General features: G+C 37.6%; 1 protein-coding gene across 6 annotated transcripts in view; it reads right to left on the bottom strand.

Annotated features, from left to right (window-relative positions):
- The window catches only part of ELAPOR2 (endosome-lysosome associated apoptosis and autophagy regulator family member 2), a 221,111-nt gene that overhangs the window by 24,460 nt on the left and 173,359 nt on the right, over positions 1-23,292 (bottom strand). For all 6 annotated transcript variants that reach the window (XM_019958586.2, XM_070787651.1, XM_070787649.1 and 3 more), the window contains 8 exons: positions 19,805-19,895; positions 19,088-19,190; positions 16,105-16,242; positions 14,117-14,380; positions 13,242-13,415; positions 10,809-10,998; positions 9,058-9,154; positions 8,396-8,497 (listed from right to left, as the gene is read on the bottom strand). In XM_019958586.2, coding sequence (XP_019814145.2) covers positions 8,396-8,497; positions 9,058-9,154; positions 10,809-10,998; positions 13,242-13,415; positions 14,117-14,380; positions 16,105-16,242; positions 19,088-19,190; positions 19,805-19,895 — 1,159 coding nt within the window. The remainder of the gene's footprint in view (positions 1-8,395; positions 8,498-9,057; positions 9,155-10,808; positions 10,999-13,241; positions 13,416-14,116; positions 14,381-16,104; positions 16,243-19,087; positions 19,191-19,804; positions 19,896-23,292) is intronic.

Raw genomic sequence — 23,292 nt, 5'->3', positions numbered from 1 at the left:
ATTGGCTATCTGTTCTACATACAGTAGTGTGTGTGTGTTAATCTCAAACTCCTAATTTAACCCTCTCTCCCTTTTCATTTTTGGTAACCACAAATTTGTTTTCTATAACCATGAGTCGATTTCTGTTCTGTGGATAAGTCCATTTGTATCATTTTTAAGATTCCACATATAAGCAATACCATATGAGATTTGCCTTTGTCGGATAGACTTTACTTAGTATGCTAATCTCCAGGTCCACCATATGGCTGTAAATGTTCGCTGTAGCACTATTTATAATAGCCAAGACATGGAGGCCACCTAGATATCCATCAACAGATGAATGGATAAAGAAGATGTGGTATTACTCCACCATAAAAAAGAATGAAATAATCTCTCACTCTCTCAATCTAACCACAAAGGACAAAAATATGATAAAATATGAAAGAAAAATATAGTAAGAACCCAGGGGACCTTTCTCTCCCTGGAAATCATAGAAATTATCCCAATAAAAATTCATTATCACAAAGACTGTACTAGGAAACTTATACTCTTTACATCTTTCATGTTTGAACAATTCAGCAGAAAGGAAATAGACATGGCTGTTAAATATCTGAATAAATGCTCCTCCTCACTGACAGAAAAAGGAAATTAAAATGCTTGAAGTCAATTTTACCCATGGAGCATTGGTGAAGCTGTAAGGAGAAATCACTTTCATTTATCAGTGGGACCCCTTGGGAAGGCAACTTTGCAACATTTATCGAATTTACAACTCAGGTACCATTTGACCTAGCAGTCTGCCCCTAAGAATTTATCCTTCAGATTTACTTACACAGATCCAAAATGACCTGTTTATAAAGTTATTTCTTGCAGCACAGTTTTTAATAGCAAAAGATGTTAATAAACATCCATCAGATGTTAATAAACGTCCATCCATTTAGGATCAGGTGGGCGCTGGTCCTAAATCATAGTTCAACCATGCAGTGGAGCACCACACATCACAGGAAGAATGAGAAGCTTTCAATATAGAGATGGAAGAAGTGCTGAGATCCATTGTAAAGAGGAATATGCAAGGTGCAGGACAGTTGATGCTGGATATTACTATGCCCATAAAAACTCTGGAGGAGAAATCTAAAAATATGTGTACTACTTACTCATGAATAAAATGTATTTTTAAAGATACACAAGAAAATGCCAGCATCCATTGCCCTTCAAGACTGGAGGACTAGACCCTCTCTGGTGCCTCTGGAATTTTTAACCACGTGACTATACCTCCCATTCAAAATTTTTTCTAAAAATAAAATAAAAAGAAATCATTTCTTTTAAATTGCTTTCCTTACCTTGGATGAGGTGCAGATAGACCAAGAGCAAGAAAAGCTATTTTCTTTACATATCTTCAAATTGTTTTCACAACCATGTATATATTTTAACATAAAAATATCCAACAAAGATTAAAAAGATACATTTTCTTTTGCAATTCCTAAAAATATTTTTTAACCATTAACAGAAAGCTATTGTGGTCCTAAATGTTTAAAAAAGCTAAACTGGCTATGTCAGTCTTCTTTATGGTCCAACTCTCACATCTAAACATGACTACTGGAAAAACATAGCCTCGACTATACAGACCTTTGTCAGCAAAGTGATGTCTCTGCTTTTTAATACACTGTCCAGGTTTGTCATAGCTTTTCTCCCAAGGAGCAAGCATCTTTTCATTTCATGACTGCAGTCACCATCTGCAGTGATTTTGGAGCCCAAGAAAATAAAATCTTTCACTGCTTCCATGTTTCCCCATCTGTTTGTCATAAAGTGATGGGACTGGATGCATGACCTTCCTTTTTTGAATGTTGAATTTTAAGTCAACTTTTTCACTCTTCCTCTTTCACCTTCATCAAGATGCTCTTTAGTTCCTCTTCGCTTTCTGCCATAAGGGTGGTGTCATCTGCATATCTGAGGTTATTGACATTTCTCCCGGCAGTCTTGATTACAACTTGTGCTTCATCCAGTCCAGCATTTTGCATAATTCACTCTGCATAGAAGTTAAATAAGCCCAGCTTGAAGGATTTTGAGCATTACCTTGCTAGTATGTGAGATGAGTGCAATTGTGCAGTAGTTTGAACATTCTTTGGCATTGCCCTTCTTTGGGATTTGAATGAAAACTGACCTTTTCCGGTCCTGTGGCCACTGCTGAGCTTTCCAAATTTGATGGCATATTTATGCAGCATTGTATCAGCATCATCTTTTAGGATTTGAAATAGCTCCGCTGGAATTCCATTGCCTTCACTAGCTTTAGTAATACTTCCTTAGGCCCACTTGACTTCACACTCCAGGATGTCTGGCTCTAGTTAGCTGCACTAATTTACATTCCCACCAACACTGTACTAGAGTTTCCTTTTCTCCATTTTTGCCAACATTTGTTATTTGTGACTTTTTTGGATGGCAGCAATTCTGACTGGTGTTGAGGTGATATATCCTTGTGGTTTTGATTTGCATTTCTCAAATAATTAGCAATGTGGAGCATCTTCCCTGTGCCTTTTGGCCATCTGTATGTCTTCTCTGGGGGAAAAAAAAAATGTGTATACAGGTCTTCTGTCCATTTTTAAGTTGTGGGGTTTTTTTAATATTGCGTTTGTCAACTACAAATTGGCACTTGCCATGGGTGCTTGCCATCTGCCTCTACAAGGATTAAACCGTGTGCTTCTGCTGCTGATCTTCAACACCTCCAAAGGAGTTCAGTGTGGAGAGCAGAAATGATGCACTCTGTCCTCTGGGAAAATTGGCAAGATAGGTCTCCAGACAGATATTCTCAGGAGCTGATTTTATGAGCTCAGTTCTTGCATCTCTTCATATCTAGAAAAGTACTAAAATCCTTCATGGTGACACTATTCCTCGTGACAAGTGAAGGGTTCATAAGACTAGTAGAAAACTCCTGGAAAAATATGGCCTTGATTGCACGTATTCTCCCTTCACCAAAATCACATATATACTGACCTTTCCCCCCTGCCTCTTTGGAGCAGTTTCTCACAGCTATCTGAGGTGCTGTCTCCCAGATTGCAATCCTCATTTTGGCCCAAATAAAACTTAACTCGCAACTCTCACATTGTACATTTTTAAGTCAACAAATTGTATGAGCTGTCTATGTATTTTGGGTACTAATCCTTTCTTGGGCATATCATTGGGATACATTTTCAATCAGTAGGCTATTTTTCACTCCAGTATTCTTGCCTGGAGAATCCCATGGATGGAGGAGCCTGGTGGGCTGCAGTCCACAGGGTCACGAAGAGTCGGACACAACTGAGTGACTTCACTTTCACTTTTCACTTTCATGCATTGGAGAAGGAAATGGCAACCCACTCCAGTGTTCTGGCCTGGAGAATCCCAGAGACGGAGGAGCCTGGTAGGCTGCCTATGGGGTCACACAGAGTCAGACACAACTGAAATGACTTAGCAGCAGCAGCAACAGGCTATTTTTCATTTTGTTGATGGTTTCGTTGCCTGTCAGACCCCAAGGCTGGAGCGTTTACTATGTAGCTGAAACCACTCACTCTTCAGGGGGACTTCCCAGCTTGTGACGTCTCCCTCCTCTTCTGTGTCCCTTCTGAGGGGCACAGGTCCATACTGACCACTTCTCCTCCCTTCCTAATTGACTCCATGTGACTCTTTCTGTTACACCCCTGGGTGCACACAAGTCCTTCTACCAGCCTCCAGTTTGTTTTCAGTGAGAATCGCTCCACATGCAGATGTATTTTTGACATGTTCATGGGGGGAGGTGAGCTCTGCATTGTCCTACTCCACCATTTGATCTCTTCCTCCTTCTCTTTCTTGATCATAACGGGTTTCAGTTGTTTTCACTTGTGATCACAGTCCTTTCATATGCCTCCTTACTATTTAATGTTATAAGAACATGTTTGATTTTAATTGAGTTCTATTGCCTTTTTAACCTATATATGAATTTACATATTATCTGTCCCTAAAGGGTGCAGAGAACAGAAATAAACAAGGAACTCATTTAAACAATGGTTATTCTCTGGCTCTTAATAAATTAAAATGAAGAGACAACTGTTTTGGCTTTAACAGTCCTTCCCCAACTACCAAGAAAAGCACTACACTAGCAGCCAATAGATCCAATGACTTTGATACGGAGATTTTAATTAGAGCCTGTGGAAGAAATCCCTGGTGTGCGCAACCTCTGAAAGCTCTCAGGACAGAACTGTGAAGCATCCCTTTTGTGAGAGACAATCTCCTCAGAAGCTACACTTAGAAAGAAAATGAATTTTGGTTTTGAAGGAGGATTTCACAAAATAATTTTGGACTTATCAACTACCCAAGCAGTTAAATGTGGTTAAAAGTTGTAAGAGAGAAAGGAGGAGGATTTTCCTCTAACTCAGAACATTAACAAAGACAACCTTATTTGAGGAAAGATGAGTCATTAAAAAGAAGGCACCAACAACTTGCAGATCAGTTGAGTTCCCAGATAAATGTGCTATTTCCCTCTGTTTACTGTGTTTATTTGCAAATCTCTGCCCACGAAGGACGGGAGGAAATGACAAGATAAAAGCATGATGACATAAAAAGAACAACAGAATCAGGCAATCACCCCATGGTGACTGCCACGCTATAGCCACGCATACAACCAGGCTTCTCAGTGTTTCCTACTGCGTCGAGTAAATGGGTTTGATGGGAGGATCCCAAATGTGCAATGACATCTCCATTATCAGAGTAAAAATGGTTCCCTCTGCTTGTTTTCCAATAAAGCTTTTAAAAAAACTTTCAAACCTTTTTAAATCTTTCCAGATAAAACTAACAGCAATTTCTCATGTTTCTGAAAAAGTACTCTGGACATAGTGCTTAGGTCTAAATGTTTCCCAATGAAAGGAGAATCTTCGAGTCCTCTAACCACATAGGATCATGATTAGAGGTTTGGGAAGCCTTTTAGGTAGAAACTGGAGAGGCATCTATTTAGAGATATTAGTGGTCGACTGTGTTAGCAATTTCTTCTTTAGCCAAGGTACAAACTGCACTAGATAATCTCAAAAGTCCACTCCAGCTCTCTGATTTCATCTGCCACAGACATCATGCTGTTAAGTTTTCATTGAAGATGTCTCACATCCTCCAGACACTTTGTGGAATTAGAAACCAACTGCATCTGCCAGACCAAACAGACAGGCTGGAGTTTCCAACTGCAGATTTGTGGGCGGTCCAGGATGTTTGCTGCTCCTTCTACGTTGCATGTGAGATCCACAGAGAACACACAGTTCTCCTTTTCTCTGGCCCCTTTCGCTTTCTGTGAAGACATCCTAATTTTTTTCCCCAAGGCTGGGGATCTTGTGACATGTTCCCTGGTCACCAAGACACGGAGCCCCAGTCAACATCACTACTGCTAAAGTCGCCTTTGCCTGGTTTGTAAGGTTATTGGCCAAGAGAGAATTCCAAGGGACAGCACCCTTTCTGAGCTGGCAAATTCTCTCCATAGTGACTTCTTGGTAAGCGTATGAGATTTCACAGGGCAATTGCCTGGTTAGTACCTTTCTTTCTCTCCTGGAGAATTTAAACCTCAAAAAAGAAAAATGCAAATTAAATCCCCTTCAAAAGTAGCCTAAGTAAATTTGGCTCTGTTAACATTTCTTTACTGTTAGTAGGAAATCTTTAGTCAAACCTACAGCTAAAAAAATATTCTGATTATTTCCGTACAAGCTTCCATTTCTCATGTTCTGATCGCAGAGCGCCCCCTTGTGCCCTGACGGGAAATTCAAGACTCAAGAAAGAATAAAAGATCAGCACAGGTGGCTCATACTTGGTAAAGAATCCACCCACCACCATGGGTTTCCTGGATGGCTCAGCGGGTAAAGAATCTGCCTGCAATGTAGGATACACAGGAGACATGGGTTAAATCCTTGGGTCGGAAAGACCCCCCCTGGAGAAGGAAATGGCTACCCACTCCAGCATGCTTGCCTGGAAAATCCCATGAGCACAGGAGCTTGCTGGACTACAGTCTATGGGGTTGCAAAGAGTCAAACATGTCTGAGCAACTAACACACAGGCAAGCAACAGCAGGTGTATATTCAGTCCTATTAAATGTGCACACAGCACACTTAATTCCAAAAAAAAAAAAGAATCCACCTGCAATGCAGGAGACCCTGGTTTGATTCCTGGGTCAGGAAGATCCACTGGAGAAGAGATAGTCTACCCGCTACAGTATTCTTGGGCTTCCCTGCTGGCTCAGCTGGTAAAGAATCTGCCTGCATTGCAAGAGACCTGGGTTTGATCCCTGGGTTGGGAAGATCCCTGGGTTGGGAAGATCCCCTGGAGAAAGGAAAGGCTACCCATTCCAGTATTCTGGCCTGGAGAATTCCATGGACTATTCCATGGGATCTCATAGCGTCGGACACGACTGAGCGACTTTCACTTTCACTTTTCACTCTTGAGCACATTTAGGTTGTGAGGTTCAAGCAGTTCCCTAGAGCAGCAGTCCTCAAACTACAGGATGCATCAAATTAAAGAGTTTTATGAAAATATGAAAGAATCCACCCTGTAGACCACAACCTTTTAATTTAGCTTTTCAGAAAATTAAAATGCAAAACAAAATGTGAGAATCTGTCTCAGAAAAAAAAAAATTTCCAAAATGGGGGTTAAGATCAATAGTTCTCAAATTTTAACATGTCAGAACTGCCTTGTGGTTTTATAAATATTCTGGTGCTTAACATTTGGAGATTCTTTCGGTTTCAGTGAAGGCCTAAAAATCAGTTTTACAATAGACACTCCAAGGTATTCTGCTGTCTCTGATCTTGGGAAATCCTTGCAAAGATAGTCAAGTAGAAAAAACTGCCTGAGGTCAAAGGAAAAACTTAACTTTTCTTCTTTTCATAAGGAAAAAGCTAGTTTCTAGATGCCATCATTTAACATCATGAGACTATCATTTTCTCATTACCTGAAAACATCAGAACCCACCTTGGGAGAGTTAGAGTGGTGCATTTTCTAAAGGACAGTGCTTGACTTCAGTAGTATTATCTGCTTAAGTCATGGAGGCTCCTGAAGGAGGCCTTAGAAGTCATTCATGTGGGCTCCCAGAGGCTAGACCAAGAGAACTGAGCTGATAGGTCCAAAAAAGGACCTCAGAAGTGCTCTAGTAAATAAAACAAGTGTCTGAACTCAAAGCAATATGGTGAGATATGAGAACATGGTGAACAAATCTCTGGATACACCTTCTCACAAAGAAAGTGTGCTCTGCTGCCCCGACTCCAGCTTGGATGCTGGCCCAGGGATCCTCTACTACATGATGCCCTTGAGCTCCAGGCTCCCTCTGTTTCTTTCAGTTTTATTATTTTCTGTGCTCATCATATTAATATCTCACCTTGAACAGGTGAAGAGAAAAATTAATGAAACAGAGTTGGTAAGAGGTGAATGCTGGTGTGAGTTTATGCCCAGAAATGAGCTCAAAATACCATGTTATCACTGTAATTATTTTTTAAGATACCCAAGTAACTGAATCAATGCTTCAACCATTGATTTCCAATCCTGATGTAATATAAGCAGGATTTATTAAAATCTCATAAAAGTTACAGTGAAAGTAACAAAAACAAAATTAAGTCAATCATTTTTTTAAATATACATTTTTTGCTAGCTTGATGGATAAAAATCTGCAAATCAAATTATAATCCAAAGGCACCTTAACCCTAAAAATATTAGAAATAAATAATCTACATAGTAGACAATGAATAACTATACAAAATAAAAATCAGGAGACACTATGAGAGCATTTTTTAAGTTTACAATCTTAAATTCATGAAATTGCTTAGTTTCTCTTACTGTTTCCAACCAAAGTGGCTGTATTAATCAGATCTAGACTGTGGACAGCTAACAGCTCAATGCCAATCAGTTAAAGGAACGATGCTATGTATTCTACAGGTCAGACTCTAACTTGGTGATTTCCCCACCAGTCATTAGAGAACTCAAGAACAGGAAACTCATCTAACCTGACCTTCATCCCTCATAGAGAAAGAAACTATGACAAAGAGGTTAGATTGCTTAATCTAGGTCACCTAGATAGTTCCTTGCTGATAAAGAACTATAATCCAGGGCAAGTCTTAATCCAGCTCTTAAGAAAACTGACACTAGATAGTGAGACTCAATCAAATGATACAACAATATAGTTACATATTACTTAAATAATTTTCAAGATAATTAAGACACGCAGGCAAACAAGATGAGAATCTGTCATTGAGGAGACTGAAAGTGCTGAGACTCGCAAGGACCTATACCTCTTAACAGGCAAGCAGCACATCTGGAAAACAAAAATCTATAGATTCTTTGTTCCCTTTCTGCTTTACACCCATAGAGAATGTGTTTTAAAATAGCAAGGTTCTGGAGAGTTGTGCTTCCTGATAAATACATACATGAAGGAATCATATTGAAATAAGACTACCTGGGGACAGAAATGGCTCCCGCTCCTGGTTTAGCAGGATTACACCTCATTTTCACAGCAGTTGATCGGCCATTTACACAAGAGGTTGTAGTTGTAGAAGACCTATTAGAAGGCAAAGGTCACTTCACAAAACAAATATGACACAGACTTCAAAAACAAAAACATTCTGTGTATAACTGCTCCTATGCTCTATGAATAAATGAAAAAATGTATCAAAGTTCACCAATTCAGAATTTTAATACAGACTTAGTTCATTTACTTTCACTGACTATGAAAAGCTGCCTGCTCCACAGGTAAAGTGATATGCTATCATCAAAGGATTAATAGAGCTATTGTAATTATAATCAAAATTATAATCAAAAGAATTTTTTAAGGTATTAGAGGTCATAGTGACTTAGGCTGATGTTTTGATGTGTGAATTACAAATAATTACTGCCTAGACAATGAATAGTCTCTTTATTGCTTTATTTAAAAGATTATATATATGAGAAAAATTACATAATGCTTTCTAAATATTCCATGTTTCCTATTTTTTTTACTAAGTCTTTCATTTAAGAACCAACTACTGATTATCTATTCAAAATAAGCTACTATGTTAGAAACCCTGAAGTGATGTCCTTATGATTAAGAAAATAATCAAAAGAAGCAGCATGTTCACTTACTTATAAAAGAAATGCACATCTGGTATTTGGCTTGGTGAAACTGGGAACATATCTTCTTTTATATTAATATTTTGCAATGTGGTTTCAACTGTTACTCCTAGATGACAATGAAAAAGAAACTATTAAGCAATATGGGAAAATTAGGTTTACTTAGTCTCTATATCTAAAGAGAAAACAGCTTTACTTTGAGGCTGTCATTTTAACTAGAAATATCATGTAAAATTCATGTATTATTGGTAAGAATAATAAACCTTACAAGGTTTCCAGAATAAAAAATACTCTACTCCTTAACTTTGCAATTTTGCTTTAGTCACTTTACTTCCCTGATTCTTATGTCCTGAATTTGTAAAATGCATGCAATAATTTAGGTGGTCTGCATAGTCCCTTCTAGTTTTAACATTTCAACAATCTATGATTATAACTCTCAGCCTCTTGTGAGTTATGTTGAATGAACTGGGCTACTTTGCTAATGTAGCTTTTCATCCATTCACATTCATTATAAACACATTTGACAAAATAAAATTTTGTGTGCCCTAAATATTTCCAGAAAGTAACTTCAAATTTTATCTAAAAGCAAGACATTCCCCACCCATCAACCCCATGCAAAATGATAGCAGAGTCAAAATGCAAGCAATAACAGCAACCTTTGTTCTAAGAGTTCTGATGCACAAACTCAGTAACTGTCCTTGGTGCTGAAAATTATAGCAACTCCTTGGTGCTAAATTCTTCTGGAGTCTATCAGTGGTACTGGAGTGGGTTGCCCTTAACTTCTCTAGGGGATCTTTCCAAACCAGGGTCCCACATTTCAGGCAGACGCTTTACCATCTGAGCCACCAGGGAAGTCCAGAGTCTATAACTGCTACTGCTAAGTCAATTCAGTCGTGTCTGACTCTGTGTGACCCCATAGATGGCAGTCCACTAGGCTCCTCTGTCCCTGGGATTCTCCAGGCAAGAATACTGGAGTGGGTTGCCATTTCCTTCTCCAATGCAGGAAAGTGAAAAGTGAAAGTGAAGTCGATCAATCGTGTCCGACTCTTAGCGACCCCATGGACTGCAGCCTACCAGGCTCCTCCATCCATGGGATTTTCCAGGCAAGAGTACTGGAGTGTGGTGCCATTGCCTGGTTCTCAAATCTAGCTGCAGATTAGAATCATCTAAGAAGCTCTTTAAATTGTTAGATTATCATATGCATTGTTAGATCCCTAATTCTACTCCAGATATTTTAATAAACCAGATCCTTAAGAATAACTAGTTAGGGACCTGACTTTTTTTAAAGTTTCCTATACTTTCCAGACTAGAAATAGAAAGGGAAGATGGAGAATAAAATTTAGCACACTCACTCTTGCTGTTTGTCACCAGATTTCCTCTGGTATGAGAAAAGATGATAAAAGCTGGTGACAGATATTATGATTTAAGTCTATATTGTGTTTGTTTACTCTTCTTCTTTTGCTCACAGTTTGGGAGGTTATTATTTTACCTCAAAAATTCCTAGAAAATCTGATGAAAGACACAGATTGCCAGAGAAAAACATGTCATATGAATTAATACATAACTCTGGAAGCTTCTACTACTCATTAAGAATGATCAAAAGATCTTACTTGTAGGGAGTTCTAAACCATGTTATAAAGTGATGACTTAGAATTATCTGTGGGTTTTAATCACCTATGGTAAGCACCACTGCAGAGACAAGTTATCAGTACCATGATTTTAAACAAATGCATGCATGAATATATGAACCAAATGAAACTTACCCAAAAATGTATCTGCCAGAATGATGGATTGTGATGATAAGGCTGCTCGGAAACCCTTACTTTCAGAAGGAATAATAGTTGACTGGCACACAAATGCTCCTACCAAATTCGTGTAATCATCTGACCCTGCCACCATTTCCTTTACTGTAAAGTCTGTTATATTGTTGGTACAGACAGCCAACTTCTTCCCCTAGGAAAATAAAGTCAGAAATAAGTTTTTACTGAAGGTAAGTTTCTAAACTGGATCTCAGCTTCCTAGTGATTCTAGCAGAGCATTGGCTCTCTCCTCACCACAATTCTGATTTCAGGGATCTGGTGAGGGAGCACAGGCACCAGTATTTTTTAAAAGCTCTCGGGTGCTCAGTCACTTCAATCATGTCTGGCTCTTTGTGACCCTATGGACTATAGTCCACCAGGCTCCTCTGTCCATAGGATTCTGCAGGCAAGAACACTGGAGTGGGTTGCCATGCCCTCTCCAGGGGATCTTTCTGACCCAGGAATCAGACTTGCATCTCCTGCATTGCAGGCAGATTCTTTACCCAATTCCAATGTTCAAACAGGGTTGAAAATCTGACATTCTAATGAATACAGTGATTCAAGGCTGCACTGCTCCCCCAACTACAGACTTCATTTGTGCTGGATGAAAGCCACTTGACTTAAGGAAATATAAGTCATCTATGAAATCTTCAATTCTTCAGACAACACTGCATACAAAGGGATCGGAAAACTGCTGGTGAAAGTTTTAATGCCAAGAAAAAAAACTTGCTCTTCCTTCTCCTGAAGAGGCCTGTGTGTGGCAGAAAAGTATTGACAAGTCTAAAAAAGAAAATATAAAAGTCTAGGACAACATCTAAATTCTAAACAGTTGGTCACTATAAGTGTTTTTATTCACCTACTCTTAGACTCAATGATGTGGATCTGCTCAAGTTCACAGTATGTTGAAAGGAATACAGGAGCTTACTTTTTTAATCATTTGGAGGATAGTTATAAAACTGGGAAGACTTTAATTTTTCTAATATAGTATGTTTAAATATACTGTAGTTCCACTAAAAATCACTTTAGCTTACTCTATAATTTCTGTGAATAAATGTATAAAGAAAAAGAGAAACACTATTTTACTGGTCTTAGATGTAGAATGTGCACAGATGGGCATAAAGAACAAAGATTTCTCTTTCTTAATGCAGCTAGCAATCTTAACCTATAAAATGTTTTCTCTCCACCAAGCCTGCTCACCACAATACAGGTGCAATATATTTTTACTAAGCTTAAATTAAATTGTTGAGACTAAAAGAGAAACAAAGAGAAAGAGCAGAGAGAAACTACTGAGGAAATGAATAAGGTAATAACAGTAAAAGAATTAGAATAAAAAGGAAAGAAAGAGAAGGAAGACAGAAGAGAGAAGACAAAAGCTAAGTCAGTGGTCATACAGGAAGGAGATTGAGAAGTGTGATATACTGGGTTGGCCAAAAAGTTTGTTTGGGGTTTTCTGTAACATTTTAAGAAAATGCTGGAAAAACTTTTCAGCCAACCCAATATAATGGAATTAATCTTCTTCACTGCTTTACACAGCATTTAACACAATAGGTATGTAACATATAATTATACATTCAGTGAACTTAGTGACTAATCAAGTGAGTGTGCTGGACTGCCCCGTGTAAAATCAGGATAGGACAAATGTCACACCATGTAAAAATGTATAGATCTTTCTGTTTGAAAACCTCTGTAGTCATGAGATGTCTTTTTATTTCCTTTGTACAAAGTTTGGCACAGCAGTTCAAAATGAAGACAATAGGAGTTAATAACGGAACAGATATGGAGAAAATGAATTATACTTTCAACTTAGCTAAGGGTGAATATATACATCCCAACTCCAACCTTGTATGCCCACAAAATTATTGGATACAGAGTCCTGTAACTCTCCCTTTACCAGTATCAATTAACATTCTACTTCTTCCCAAAGAAAATTAAATCCCGTAATCTATTAGCAGAGGCTACCTCATCAACTGACACTTACCCCCTGCTTATTTCCATTTTGTTTTTGGACAAACTTCCTCTGAAAAGTCTTTTCTTTTTAACATAAGCAACAGTAAAACTTTCTCAAACCTTAACTTTATGCCTAAGAAATAGGTGGTATTGACAAGTCTGAACCACCTTTACAAAAATGAAAGATCCTCAAAGCCCTTACACCATAGCTTCAAGCTTTGGGGGTTCAACTGACTGGATAAGTGCTTTGATGGACTGAGAACCAGACAAGGATGCTCCTGGTAGAGAAAACTGCCAACATGCCAGAAGGCAACAAAGGATTTAAGCTGTCAAAACTCACTTTCTGACATTTGGCTGTTAGTTTCCATAGAGATTTTATTGGTCCACCAACACAGAAAACAACTCAATCAGAGCTGAAACCTGGCCCCATCTCACCTTGCCAGAACTCACCTCGTGCCCACATAAACTGATATTGAAGAAATGGAAGTACTTTGTTCCTTTGGAGGTAAAGCTGGGACCATTCATTAAGGAGCCCACACTGCTGAGGTTGCTGAAGTCATAATGCAAACTTTGATTTTCTTTTTCATGGTAGAAAAAGCAGTCACTGTAGCACACTGAGTGGTCCTTTGACCACAAACATTAAGAAATCCAAAACAAAACAAAGCAAAAACAATATGGCAGGAAAGAAAGCATTAGCTGCTATGGAAAAAAAAGTGTTTCCTAAAAGTTCTAGGTTTAAAAACTATTTCAGTAGTTTTGTCTTAGTCATGGCATATTTTACCACTCTAATATAGAAAATTTCTAAACTCTAGATTTCTCTAAGCAAAGTTCAGAAGAGTTAGAATTTTTTAAAGAGTGAAGTTATTCTAAGATTAGTTTCTTGTGGAAAGGTATTTTTAATCAATAGCCAAAATGCCCTGTCATGCCAGTTCAAATAGACATCAAACTATTTTTTACTTCACTCATAGCATCCATCTTTTCCTTTAAAATGTTACAAGATACTCTTGCTGTTCTCCATATACACCTACAGCCTACCTATAGAGAGGCAGCTTACTTGTTCTGTCATAATGGAATATACAAGAAATCACTTTTAATATTTTGGGAAGGTATTCTTATTCAGATGTTCTTCTTAATATTCTATGTCCCCAGTAATTATCATTTTCAAGACCCATGTTAAGCACTCAACAGATGCAAGGCAAGGTAAAATAAGGAAGGGGATTCAAAAAGCCATTTATAAATATAAATTAGAAACATTAAGAGAAACCTTTGAGTTTGTCTATTAAAATATGCTTTCCTGGGGATAACTGAAATACAGACCCACTTACCTGAGTGCTTCTACTCCCAGGCCCACATGGAATACAAGCCTCCTTGCCATAGACCTGATGTATGGACAGGTAGGTATCAGGTGGACACTCCATGCACTGGTTGGTTTCCTTCTCAATGTAGTGGCCTGGGGGGCAGGGGACACACGATGAGCCCGACTGTTCAGAGCCAAGGGCACAGGCACGGCATGAGGACGCCACCCCATCAACTGCATTAGTGGCGGTGACAGAATAAATCTTCACCATGTCATTGATGAACCGTCTATTCTACAAAGAGAGCAGAAAGTAACGACTTCTGCCTTGGCACTCAGTCGTACAACCAGATTGTTTTATGTTCATATCACCAAAATAACTAAGCAAAGTATTCCAACCTAGCAGTTTATAACTGACAGTAGATTAAGAGTACTCCTTTTGGGTACTTTTCTTTTTTAAAATTATTAAGACTTAACCCAGTTCACTTTTCACTTTCATGCATTGGAGAAGGAAATGGCAACCCACTCCAGTGTTCTTGCCTGGAAAACCCCAGGGATGGCGGGGCCTAGTGGGCTGCCATCTATGGGGTCACACAGAGTCGGACACAACTGACACGACTTAGCAGCAGCAGCAGCAACCCAGGTCTCATTGCAGGCAGACGCCTTAACCTCTGAGCCACCAGGGAAGCACCTAAGACTTAACACTAGAAGCTAATTTTCATGGTTATGGAGTTCCAGGAATTTTGCCACAATCACCATGAGATTATATCATAACTGGTAAAAATTCAGGCATATGTATAGACTTGGAAGAACCAATATGATTTAGCAAAAAGAGCAACTGTATCTCCCATCACTGTTTATTCTGATCTAGTCTAAATATCATGATAAACATGTTTATAATGATGTTTACAGTGTGGCAAGTTGAAAAAGACTTGGACCAGGGATTAAAAAGTGCTTACTTAAACACTAACTGTGTGACATTGATGCAACTGCATCAGTTCTTTGGGTCTCCTCTCCCTCTTTAGCACTTTCCTTAACCAACACGCTCTGACTTCTACTGGATGCACAACAGAGAGTAAAAACCTGGATCTTACTAATACTTTTCCTTCTTGTGACACTGAGTCAATTAAGGTCTAGTTTTCATCAAGCAGTGAGCACCGCTGTATCAGTAGAGAGCAGCTTCTTAAATGCTTTTTGTCTGAGCTAAAGACAAAAGGGAGGCCAGGAAGTCTTCTATAGCATGTTCACACCCCATAGGCTGGGACTCTGAACTCTCATAAAACACAGCTGGAGTCAAGTGAAACCTGAGGAACAGGTTCCTCAATGGAAGTCTGAAGAGAAAAGAGAAAATGCTCTCCATCTGCCACCATAGTGTTAAGGCAGCGCTTAAACAGTGATTTACCTTATTCGCACCCTCGGAAGGTCGTTATGATGGAGATCTACCACAATAACATGTACTTGAAGCATATGATGGAAAATACTTACGAGAGGATTAAGGTCTATTCTATTCTAGCATAAAGTAAAAGAGAATAGTTCTGTGTTTTAACCCAACAACATGTACACATACAGTCTTCAAGCCACAGAAGGTGACAATCGTGACCTTGAAGTAACAAACCAACACCAAGAAATGGCATCTAAGCAAATGACAGATCATTCAGACAAAGAGGAAGAAAGTTACCAGCCTTCCCAAAGGCTCAGAAAGCTTTACAAGTAAGTTTTTAAATAACTACAAAGTAAGATTTTCTTCCGCTTAAACTTTTAACAGCTATGTTTATTCAAAGTGTGGAATAATTCTAAGATGCGTTGTCATTCCTTTTCATAGTCTTGCTCTCAAAACACAAATAAATATGTGTGTATATATATACATCATTTTATACCAGTCTACTCATAACAAAATGATTGATTTCACATCAGTAAAAAGCTAAGTCTTTTCCTCCAGTAGATTTCAGTCAACACTTTGTATAAATCTCCACAAGGAGTATCATCTTTGCTCTTTTTTTTTAAGTGCTTGGAACTTACATCTTGACCCTGATTGGTCCTCTGGAATGCCCATGTAAACGTAAATGTGGCATTCTTGAAGATGACATGGGTATAAGCTTGTTTTTCTTTGGTTCCACCCCATGACTCCACCACATTCGTACTTTTTCTATTAATATCCTAAAATACAGTAGAAAAAACATATATATAAGAAAGCACAAATTCAGTATGAATATACATGAATATACATCACAATCCTCTATTTATATTTATAGTAACCCTATAGGGTTTGTGAATGTTTACCTGCAGAGCATGTAAGCCTAAAACTCTCAAAACCTTCCCTTCAAGTCTACACAAGCACTCACTGGCTTAGTAATTACAATGTATCAACCACATTGCCGATATAACCTGAAAGAGATCTCAAATCAGTATGTTTAAGGAGTTATTCTTTTGTGAGAGAGATTGGTTCATGTGTATATGTGTGTGATTCTAGCATAGGAAATACACATAAGGAAAAAGAAAACAAATTTCTCAAACTTCTGACAGCAAACTTCTAGGATCCTCATAAAATAACAATGCTTTCTTTCCATCTTTTTTTTTTTTCCTTTGAGGGATTCTGACAGGTGACTCTTACACAGGAATTCTAAATTCTCTCTGAATTATATTTGCAATTTACAGTGCAGATTAGCCAGAATGTTATTTTATGTTCATGCAATCTTCTTTTGTTTATATTTGAATTCTAAAAAGATGAGTCTGTGTAACATTTTATTTCTGATTTCCTTAGCTAAATTCAATATCTAGAATATTATACCAATATTATGTCATTAACATGGTCAGAAAGCAAATGTAGTAAGTAAAGCAAGAAATAGAACACACATCTAATTTACTTGAAATGAAAAACTGGGCTAATTCTGAATTTTCTAATTAGTCTTCCCTGCAGAAACCCTAAAAGATGACTTAGGAATTTGGACAGGCCTCTTTTAGTTATCCGAGATGTTGATAAAACAATGGCATGAGCTCAAGCCATATGTCTTTCTTTCTATGATGCAAGGGCAAGCTTTGACGACAAACATGTAATAGAGCAATCAGATATGCTATAAAGATACGTTTCTTGAGTTCACACCACAGATAGGAATAACAGCGTATGCTTGTCACACGTTACACAATTTCTCACATTACCAAACAACCAAATAGTCACACATGCCACTTCCAAAAAGGATCTCATGATATACTGATAGTGCTTTGTTAAACACCTTCTGGATATTTATTTCAATAACAAATGGAATATTAGTTTTGCACCTTACCCTTGCAAAACACGACATGATTTTCAAAGCATTTTGATGTGTTATTTAGGTGATGATATCTCAAAAACTCTTGTGCAGAAATCAAATCAGAGTAAAGAACACTAACAGATCCTGCTATGAGCCAAAAATGCTTAAGATTGATTTTCCAAAATAAATATTAATATGTATAATCCTTACCCTCAGGAATGCTTGATCAACTGAGAGAGACAAATAATGAATACATTCACATAATTAAAATAGGGTTTTCTCAAAAGGTTTTAGGAGCACACTGGAGAGAGTGGTTAACTTAAAGGAATAAGAGAAAGCTTCCCAGAAAGGTGAGGTTTGAGCTGCCCTTGATGTATTGTGTGAATGGGTGTTCACCAGACAAAAGAGAAAGTCATGCTAGCTTAGTGTGCCAAGGCATATGAAAGGAAAAAGGACAGAGTGTTCCACTAACAATCCAGGATATCTAAAGAGGGCTGAGTAGTAACAGCAGTTTGGTAACAGAGGCTGGGCAAGAAGTACAAAAAGCCATATAGATGCCATGCTAAGGAATTTTAAATGTATTTATAAGCTATTGGTTCTTTAGCATTAGGGCATATTAGAACCAACCTCAAGGCTTGCTAAAATACAGAACGCTGGGCCCTATCACCAGAGTTTCTCAGTAAGACTAGTGTAGGGCTCAGAAATTTTCATTTCTAAAAGTACCTAGGTGATGCTAGTCCAGGAACCACACTTTGAGAACCTCTGCCACGGGCAATAAAAAGCCCCTAAAGGTGAGGGCTGCCTCTACTATTGTTTTTATGTTTATAAAGATAATTTTGACAGAAAAATTGACAGGATGGAGGTAAGAAAAATAGACAACAGACTACTGTTGAGAGATAATAGGAATCTGAATTTCAGTCATGGCACTAAGTATGAATAGGAACTAACAGATTGACGAAACGAGGAGAGAGACCTGAGAGAATTAAAGACTTCTTAGTCACGGATGTGTTGAAGATTAGTCATCATCTTCTTTTACTACCATCATGAGTTAATACTTAAATCTCCACATATCTTGTATATCATGCAGGAAACTGTTAATAGACTATTAACTAGCTACCAAAGGACTGTTGGAAAAAAATTAATCGTGTCATTGATGTCACCACTTAATGATAACACCAAAGTCTTAGCCAACAACCTTCTAATACCTGCATGAAGTCTTAGTAAATTTTGTGTTGCTACTTTTTCTCAAGCTATTAGATGAGATTTATAGGACATCTAGGGGAAAAATGGGCAAAATTATGACATGTACCTAATAAACTCCTTTGTCTGCATGTATTAATTTAACAAGGAAGAGTGTCGTTTTTCCCAAAGCTCTCCCACCTCCATTATTTTGTACTCTCACTTATTAATACATGCTTTTCCCTCATGATGGCTTGAACTGCTGAGTGGTTACTAGGGCAGAATTTTCACTTCTGTTAGTGGCATATTTTTTGAAGAAATTTTCTCCAGGATTAATATTTCCTGGCTTCTGTCTGTCACCCATACCTCATCACTAATTTCTCTCCGTGAGGAATGAGTGCTTTGTAGACTTTGCAACTCTTAGTGAGTTCTTTAGACATTTTTTAATGTTTTTGGAAGACTCTAAAAATGGGAAGAAAAATGGGATTCTTATCCCAGTTTGTATAAATAAGTTCACACTTGAAAGAGAAGGCTAAGCCTAGAAATATACCTCTGAAAGCCACTCTTTCACTTACCACCATGAAGTACAGAACACAGTCAGCTGAACAGAGGGTCTCAAAAACAAATGTTATTCTTCCCAGTTCAGAACCCATGGCTCCAGTCATCGATGTTGGTGGTCTATTTAACAGATTAAAATTACAATACTTATAGCATGTTCTAAGTACAATCTGGAAAAAATTAAGTCACTTTATTCACTAGGCTGAAAGCCATGCTTTTCTCTCGTCCTAGGCTACTGCTGCACGGAGTCTACAAAACCACAGTGATATGCTCAGACCTCCTGGGGTAAATGCCGCCATATAGCCTATAGCAAGAAAAAAACTCCAATTGGGAAATTCAACATGGGGGACTAAAGCAAATTGTGAATTTGTAACATAGTACTTTACATATAGAACTGCGAAAAAACAATAAACCAAAAAAAGACTCTCCTGTAAATGTCTTAGACTACTATCTCTGAATCAAGCATCCAAGAGTCATAGTTTTCATAATGCTTGGATAGAGTATTTTTAAAAACTTTCAGCTTCATCTAATATAAAATTAACAATTACAGTTCCCCAATTGCTGATTCTATAAATATTCTTAAATCTATATTATCCTACTCAGCTTGCTATTTGCTAAGTACATCACAGTATAATAATAATATATTTTATAAAAGCAGTCCTGCTTCATCTGTTTCTGTTGGGAAACAAGCATGAGGATTCTTACATAAGGGAATCAGAATTGGTTTTCCTTACTTAAATCCTGGGATATGCAAGTTTAAGATCAGGTAATCATTATCGGAACCTCCAGCCCCACTCTGGATGTGATCTCCAGCCACCTCCCAACCTAGAAAAGATAAAGCTTATCAGCAAAAACTCCATGAATGATTTCCAACAATCTTTTTATATAAGGCCACAAAAAAAGAATTCCCTTTTTTTTAATTCCAGTTGTAAATTGCGTGCAGATGTAGATGCCTAGATATCAATAAAGACATTGCATATGATTCTCCAGGAAAAATCAAGTAATGCATATTTTTGCATCAAAGTTACTTAATGGTAAAACTAACAACAGTCTTCTCAATGAAGCATGACTTTTTTAAACAAGAACAGATGGTTTTTATCCAGTTTAATAAACTAAGAAAAAAATCCTAGTCTTCAGTTAACCAATGGGAAATAGAAACTTCAAATTACTTAATGAAGATGTGAGGTCTGGAGTTCTTTCTTAGAGTTCGTTGTATTATTGTTCCCTAATTTAACACCTATTCACATTCACTTACTTATTCATTCACTGAACTGGCATTGAGTCTCATGAACCATGATACACATTAGGGAAAGAGAGCTGAAACTGGGTCCACCCTCACTATGAAATCAGTAGAATATAAGAGACACAGCTAAGAACAGTCAAAAGTATGGGATAATACATGCTCATAGAATGTGATATGAGTCTGCCCTCTGCAAAGAAACAATCAGCATGCCATGGACTGAAATGGCCACAATAAAATGTAAGGAGATGCAGCCCTCCAAATACCATCAAACAAGGTTATTAATTAATGGCAAACCTTATTAATGGCAAATCTTTGCAAGAGGAAACAAATACATCTCATGTTTGAACACTGGCTATTACTATATGTTTTATTATATTGCCTGCCTAAAAAACTATATTGAAGTTCTAACCCCCTGTACTCACGAACAGACCTGATTTGGAAACAGAGCCTTGGTAGATATAATCAAGTTAAGATGAGGTCATTAGGGGGAGGCTTACTCTAATATGACTGGTGTCCTTATGAAAAGAGGGAAATTTAGACACAGACACTCAGGAAGAACACCATGTAAACACACAGAGACACAGAGACCAAGAAGACAGTCACGTGAAGATGGAGACACAGATTGGAGTTATGCTGCCACAAGTCAGGGAATGCCTGGAGCCACTAGAAGTTAGAAGAGGCAAGGAAGAGTCTTCCCAGAGAGCCTTCAGGAGGAACACGGCCCTGCCAATTCCGGGGTTTCAAACTTCTAGCCTCCAGAGCTGCAAGAGTGTAAATTTCTGTGGTCTTAGAAAGAAAGAGAAGTCGCTCAGTCATGTCCGACTCTTTGCAACCCCATGGACTGTAGGCTACCAGGCTCCTCCATCCATGGGACTTTCCAGGCAAGAGTACTGGAGTGGGTTGCCATTTCCTTCTCCAGGGGATCTTCCTGATTCCGGGATCAAACCCAGGTCTCCTGCATTACAGGCAGACGCTTTACTTTCTGAGTTACCAGGGAATCCCTGGTCTAGAGGAAGCCAATTCCGGGGTTTCAAATTTCTAGCCTCCAGAGCTGCAAGAGTGTAAATTTCTGTGGTCTTAAACCCCCCAGTTTGTGATACATTCTTGCAGCACATTTGTATTTTGCTTTTTCCCTCAGAATGAATCCCACATTTTTCATGTTTCTACACATAATTTCTATTTTGAGTTAATTTTTATGTTTTTAGAAACTACATTTATATTTATTGTAAAATTTTGAAAGCTACAGAAAAATTTAAAGATGAAAAGTAAAATTATTTATAAATTCGCCACCCAGAAAAAAACTACTGTTAACATTCTGAGGTGTTTCTTTTCACTATCTTTTTGATATACACATGGTTTTACATAACTGAAATCTTATTGCTGATGACATTTTGTTTCATAGTTTTATACACTAACATTATTACATAAGCATTTGCATGTATAAATGGCTCACCAACATGCTAATGACTGAGTTGATAGTTTATCATGTAGACAGATATAACTAATTCTCATAATGTAAGAAATCACTCCCACTACAGTGCTTACCTCCTGCTGACCATACATCCAGTGTAACCATTTGGATTGTTTTAGCTTTTTTAAATAGTTTAAGTGACACTATAATTAATATATTTTTGGTAAAGCTTTTCTATATTTTTCTAGAAAAGAACCCCAATAAAAGAACTGGGAGAGTTAATTCCTAGGTAGGTTGATAAGTAGTCTAGGGCCCTCAAGGAGGAAGGGGTCTGGGGCTTTCAAGGAGGAGATAGGGGTCTGGAGATCTCAAGGAGGAGAAAAAGGCCAATGTTTTTTTCTTTAAGCCCAGAGCTAATAACTGCACAACAAAACAACTCATCTTGCTCAAGGATATGTTTTTCCTTAAACTCTGTACCAATGATTATATAACAACAATGTATCCTGCTTGAGGACATGTTTCTCCTTGAGAACCTTCTGACTAATCCTCTCATCTTAAAATGTATGTTGTGGGAGTGGGTCTTGGAAAAGTATATAAGGCCTTGATAAGACTAGTGAGTGGGGGCACTCTCCATCCCCCTTCTGATGTCTATGTCAGAAGCTTTCTCTGTCCTTTTTTTCACTTTAATAAAACATTGCTACACAAAAGCTCTTGAGTGATCAAGCCTAGTCCCAAAGCTAAATCTCCTTCTTTGGAGATCATGAATCCAACATCGTTCACCGTAAGCTATCAGAACTACTGCGTCAAATAAATATATTTTTTAAAGCCAATATTTTGTACTGTTACTCCGATTCTGAAAGCAATGTGAATACATGAGGAATATTTATTAAATACAGTGGACTAAATGAAAAAAACAAAGTAACTCAAACTTCTCAGAAACCTCCCAGCCCAAGTAATGAACAACATTTCAGAGTATTTCTTTTCGCTCTTTATCTAGTGCATAATTTTCTTTAAAATTATCCTTAGGTTCTATTGTATAATCTATTTTCTGTTTTTTTTTCACTTGGCATTATCTTCTCATTTTTCTAATAATCATTATATCAAAAATACTTTCCCATTAAAAATCTTTGTTACATCTAGTGTTAAAGAGTTAACAATATGCTATAAGGTTATATCATCATTTTATTTAATCATACCCCATGCTGAAAACTTTGTTTTCTCATATTTTTGACTCTCATAAATAATACTAAAATTAACATATCTGTGCATAATTTCTTTCTTTACATCACATAAGTTTCCTTGGTGTAAACTCCCAGATGTGAAATTACTGGGTTAGAGAACGGGACCATTCAAAATGTTTGAAATACTGCCAAATTGTTTTCCATATGGCTGTCATTTTTAATGATTACATAACATTTCATCCAATTAGTACAGCATGACTTTTATAAACATTATCATATTGTTGGAATTTAGATTATTTCGTTTTGTTATTAGAGATAATGCTCAATGAAATCTTCATGAATAAACACTAATTTGTTTACAACTTTAAATTCCTCTTAGGCAAAATT

This window comes from Bos indicus, chromosome 4, assembly GCF_029378745.1.
Source record: "Bos indicus isolate NIAB-ARS_2022 breed Sahiwal x Tharparkar chromosome 4, NIAB-ARS_B.indTharparkar_mat_pri_1.0, whole genome shotgun sequence".
NCBI classification, from domain to species: Eukaryota; Metazoa; Chordata; class Mammalia; order Artiodactyla; family Bovidae; genus Bos; species Bos indicus.
The sequence above is the reverse complement of the archived record's forward strand: the minus strand, read 5'-3'. Positions and strand labels throughout refer to the sequence as shown.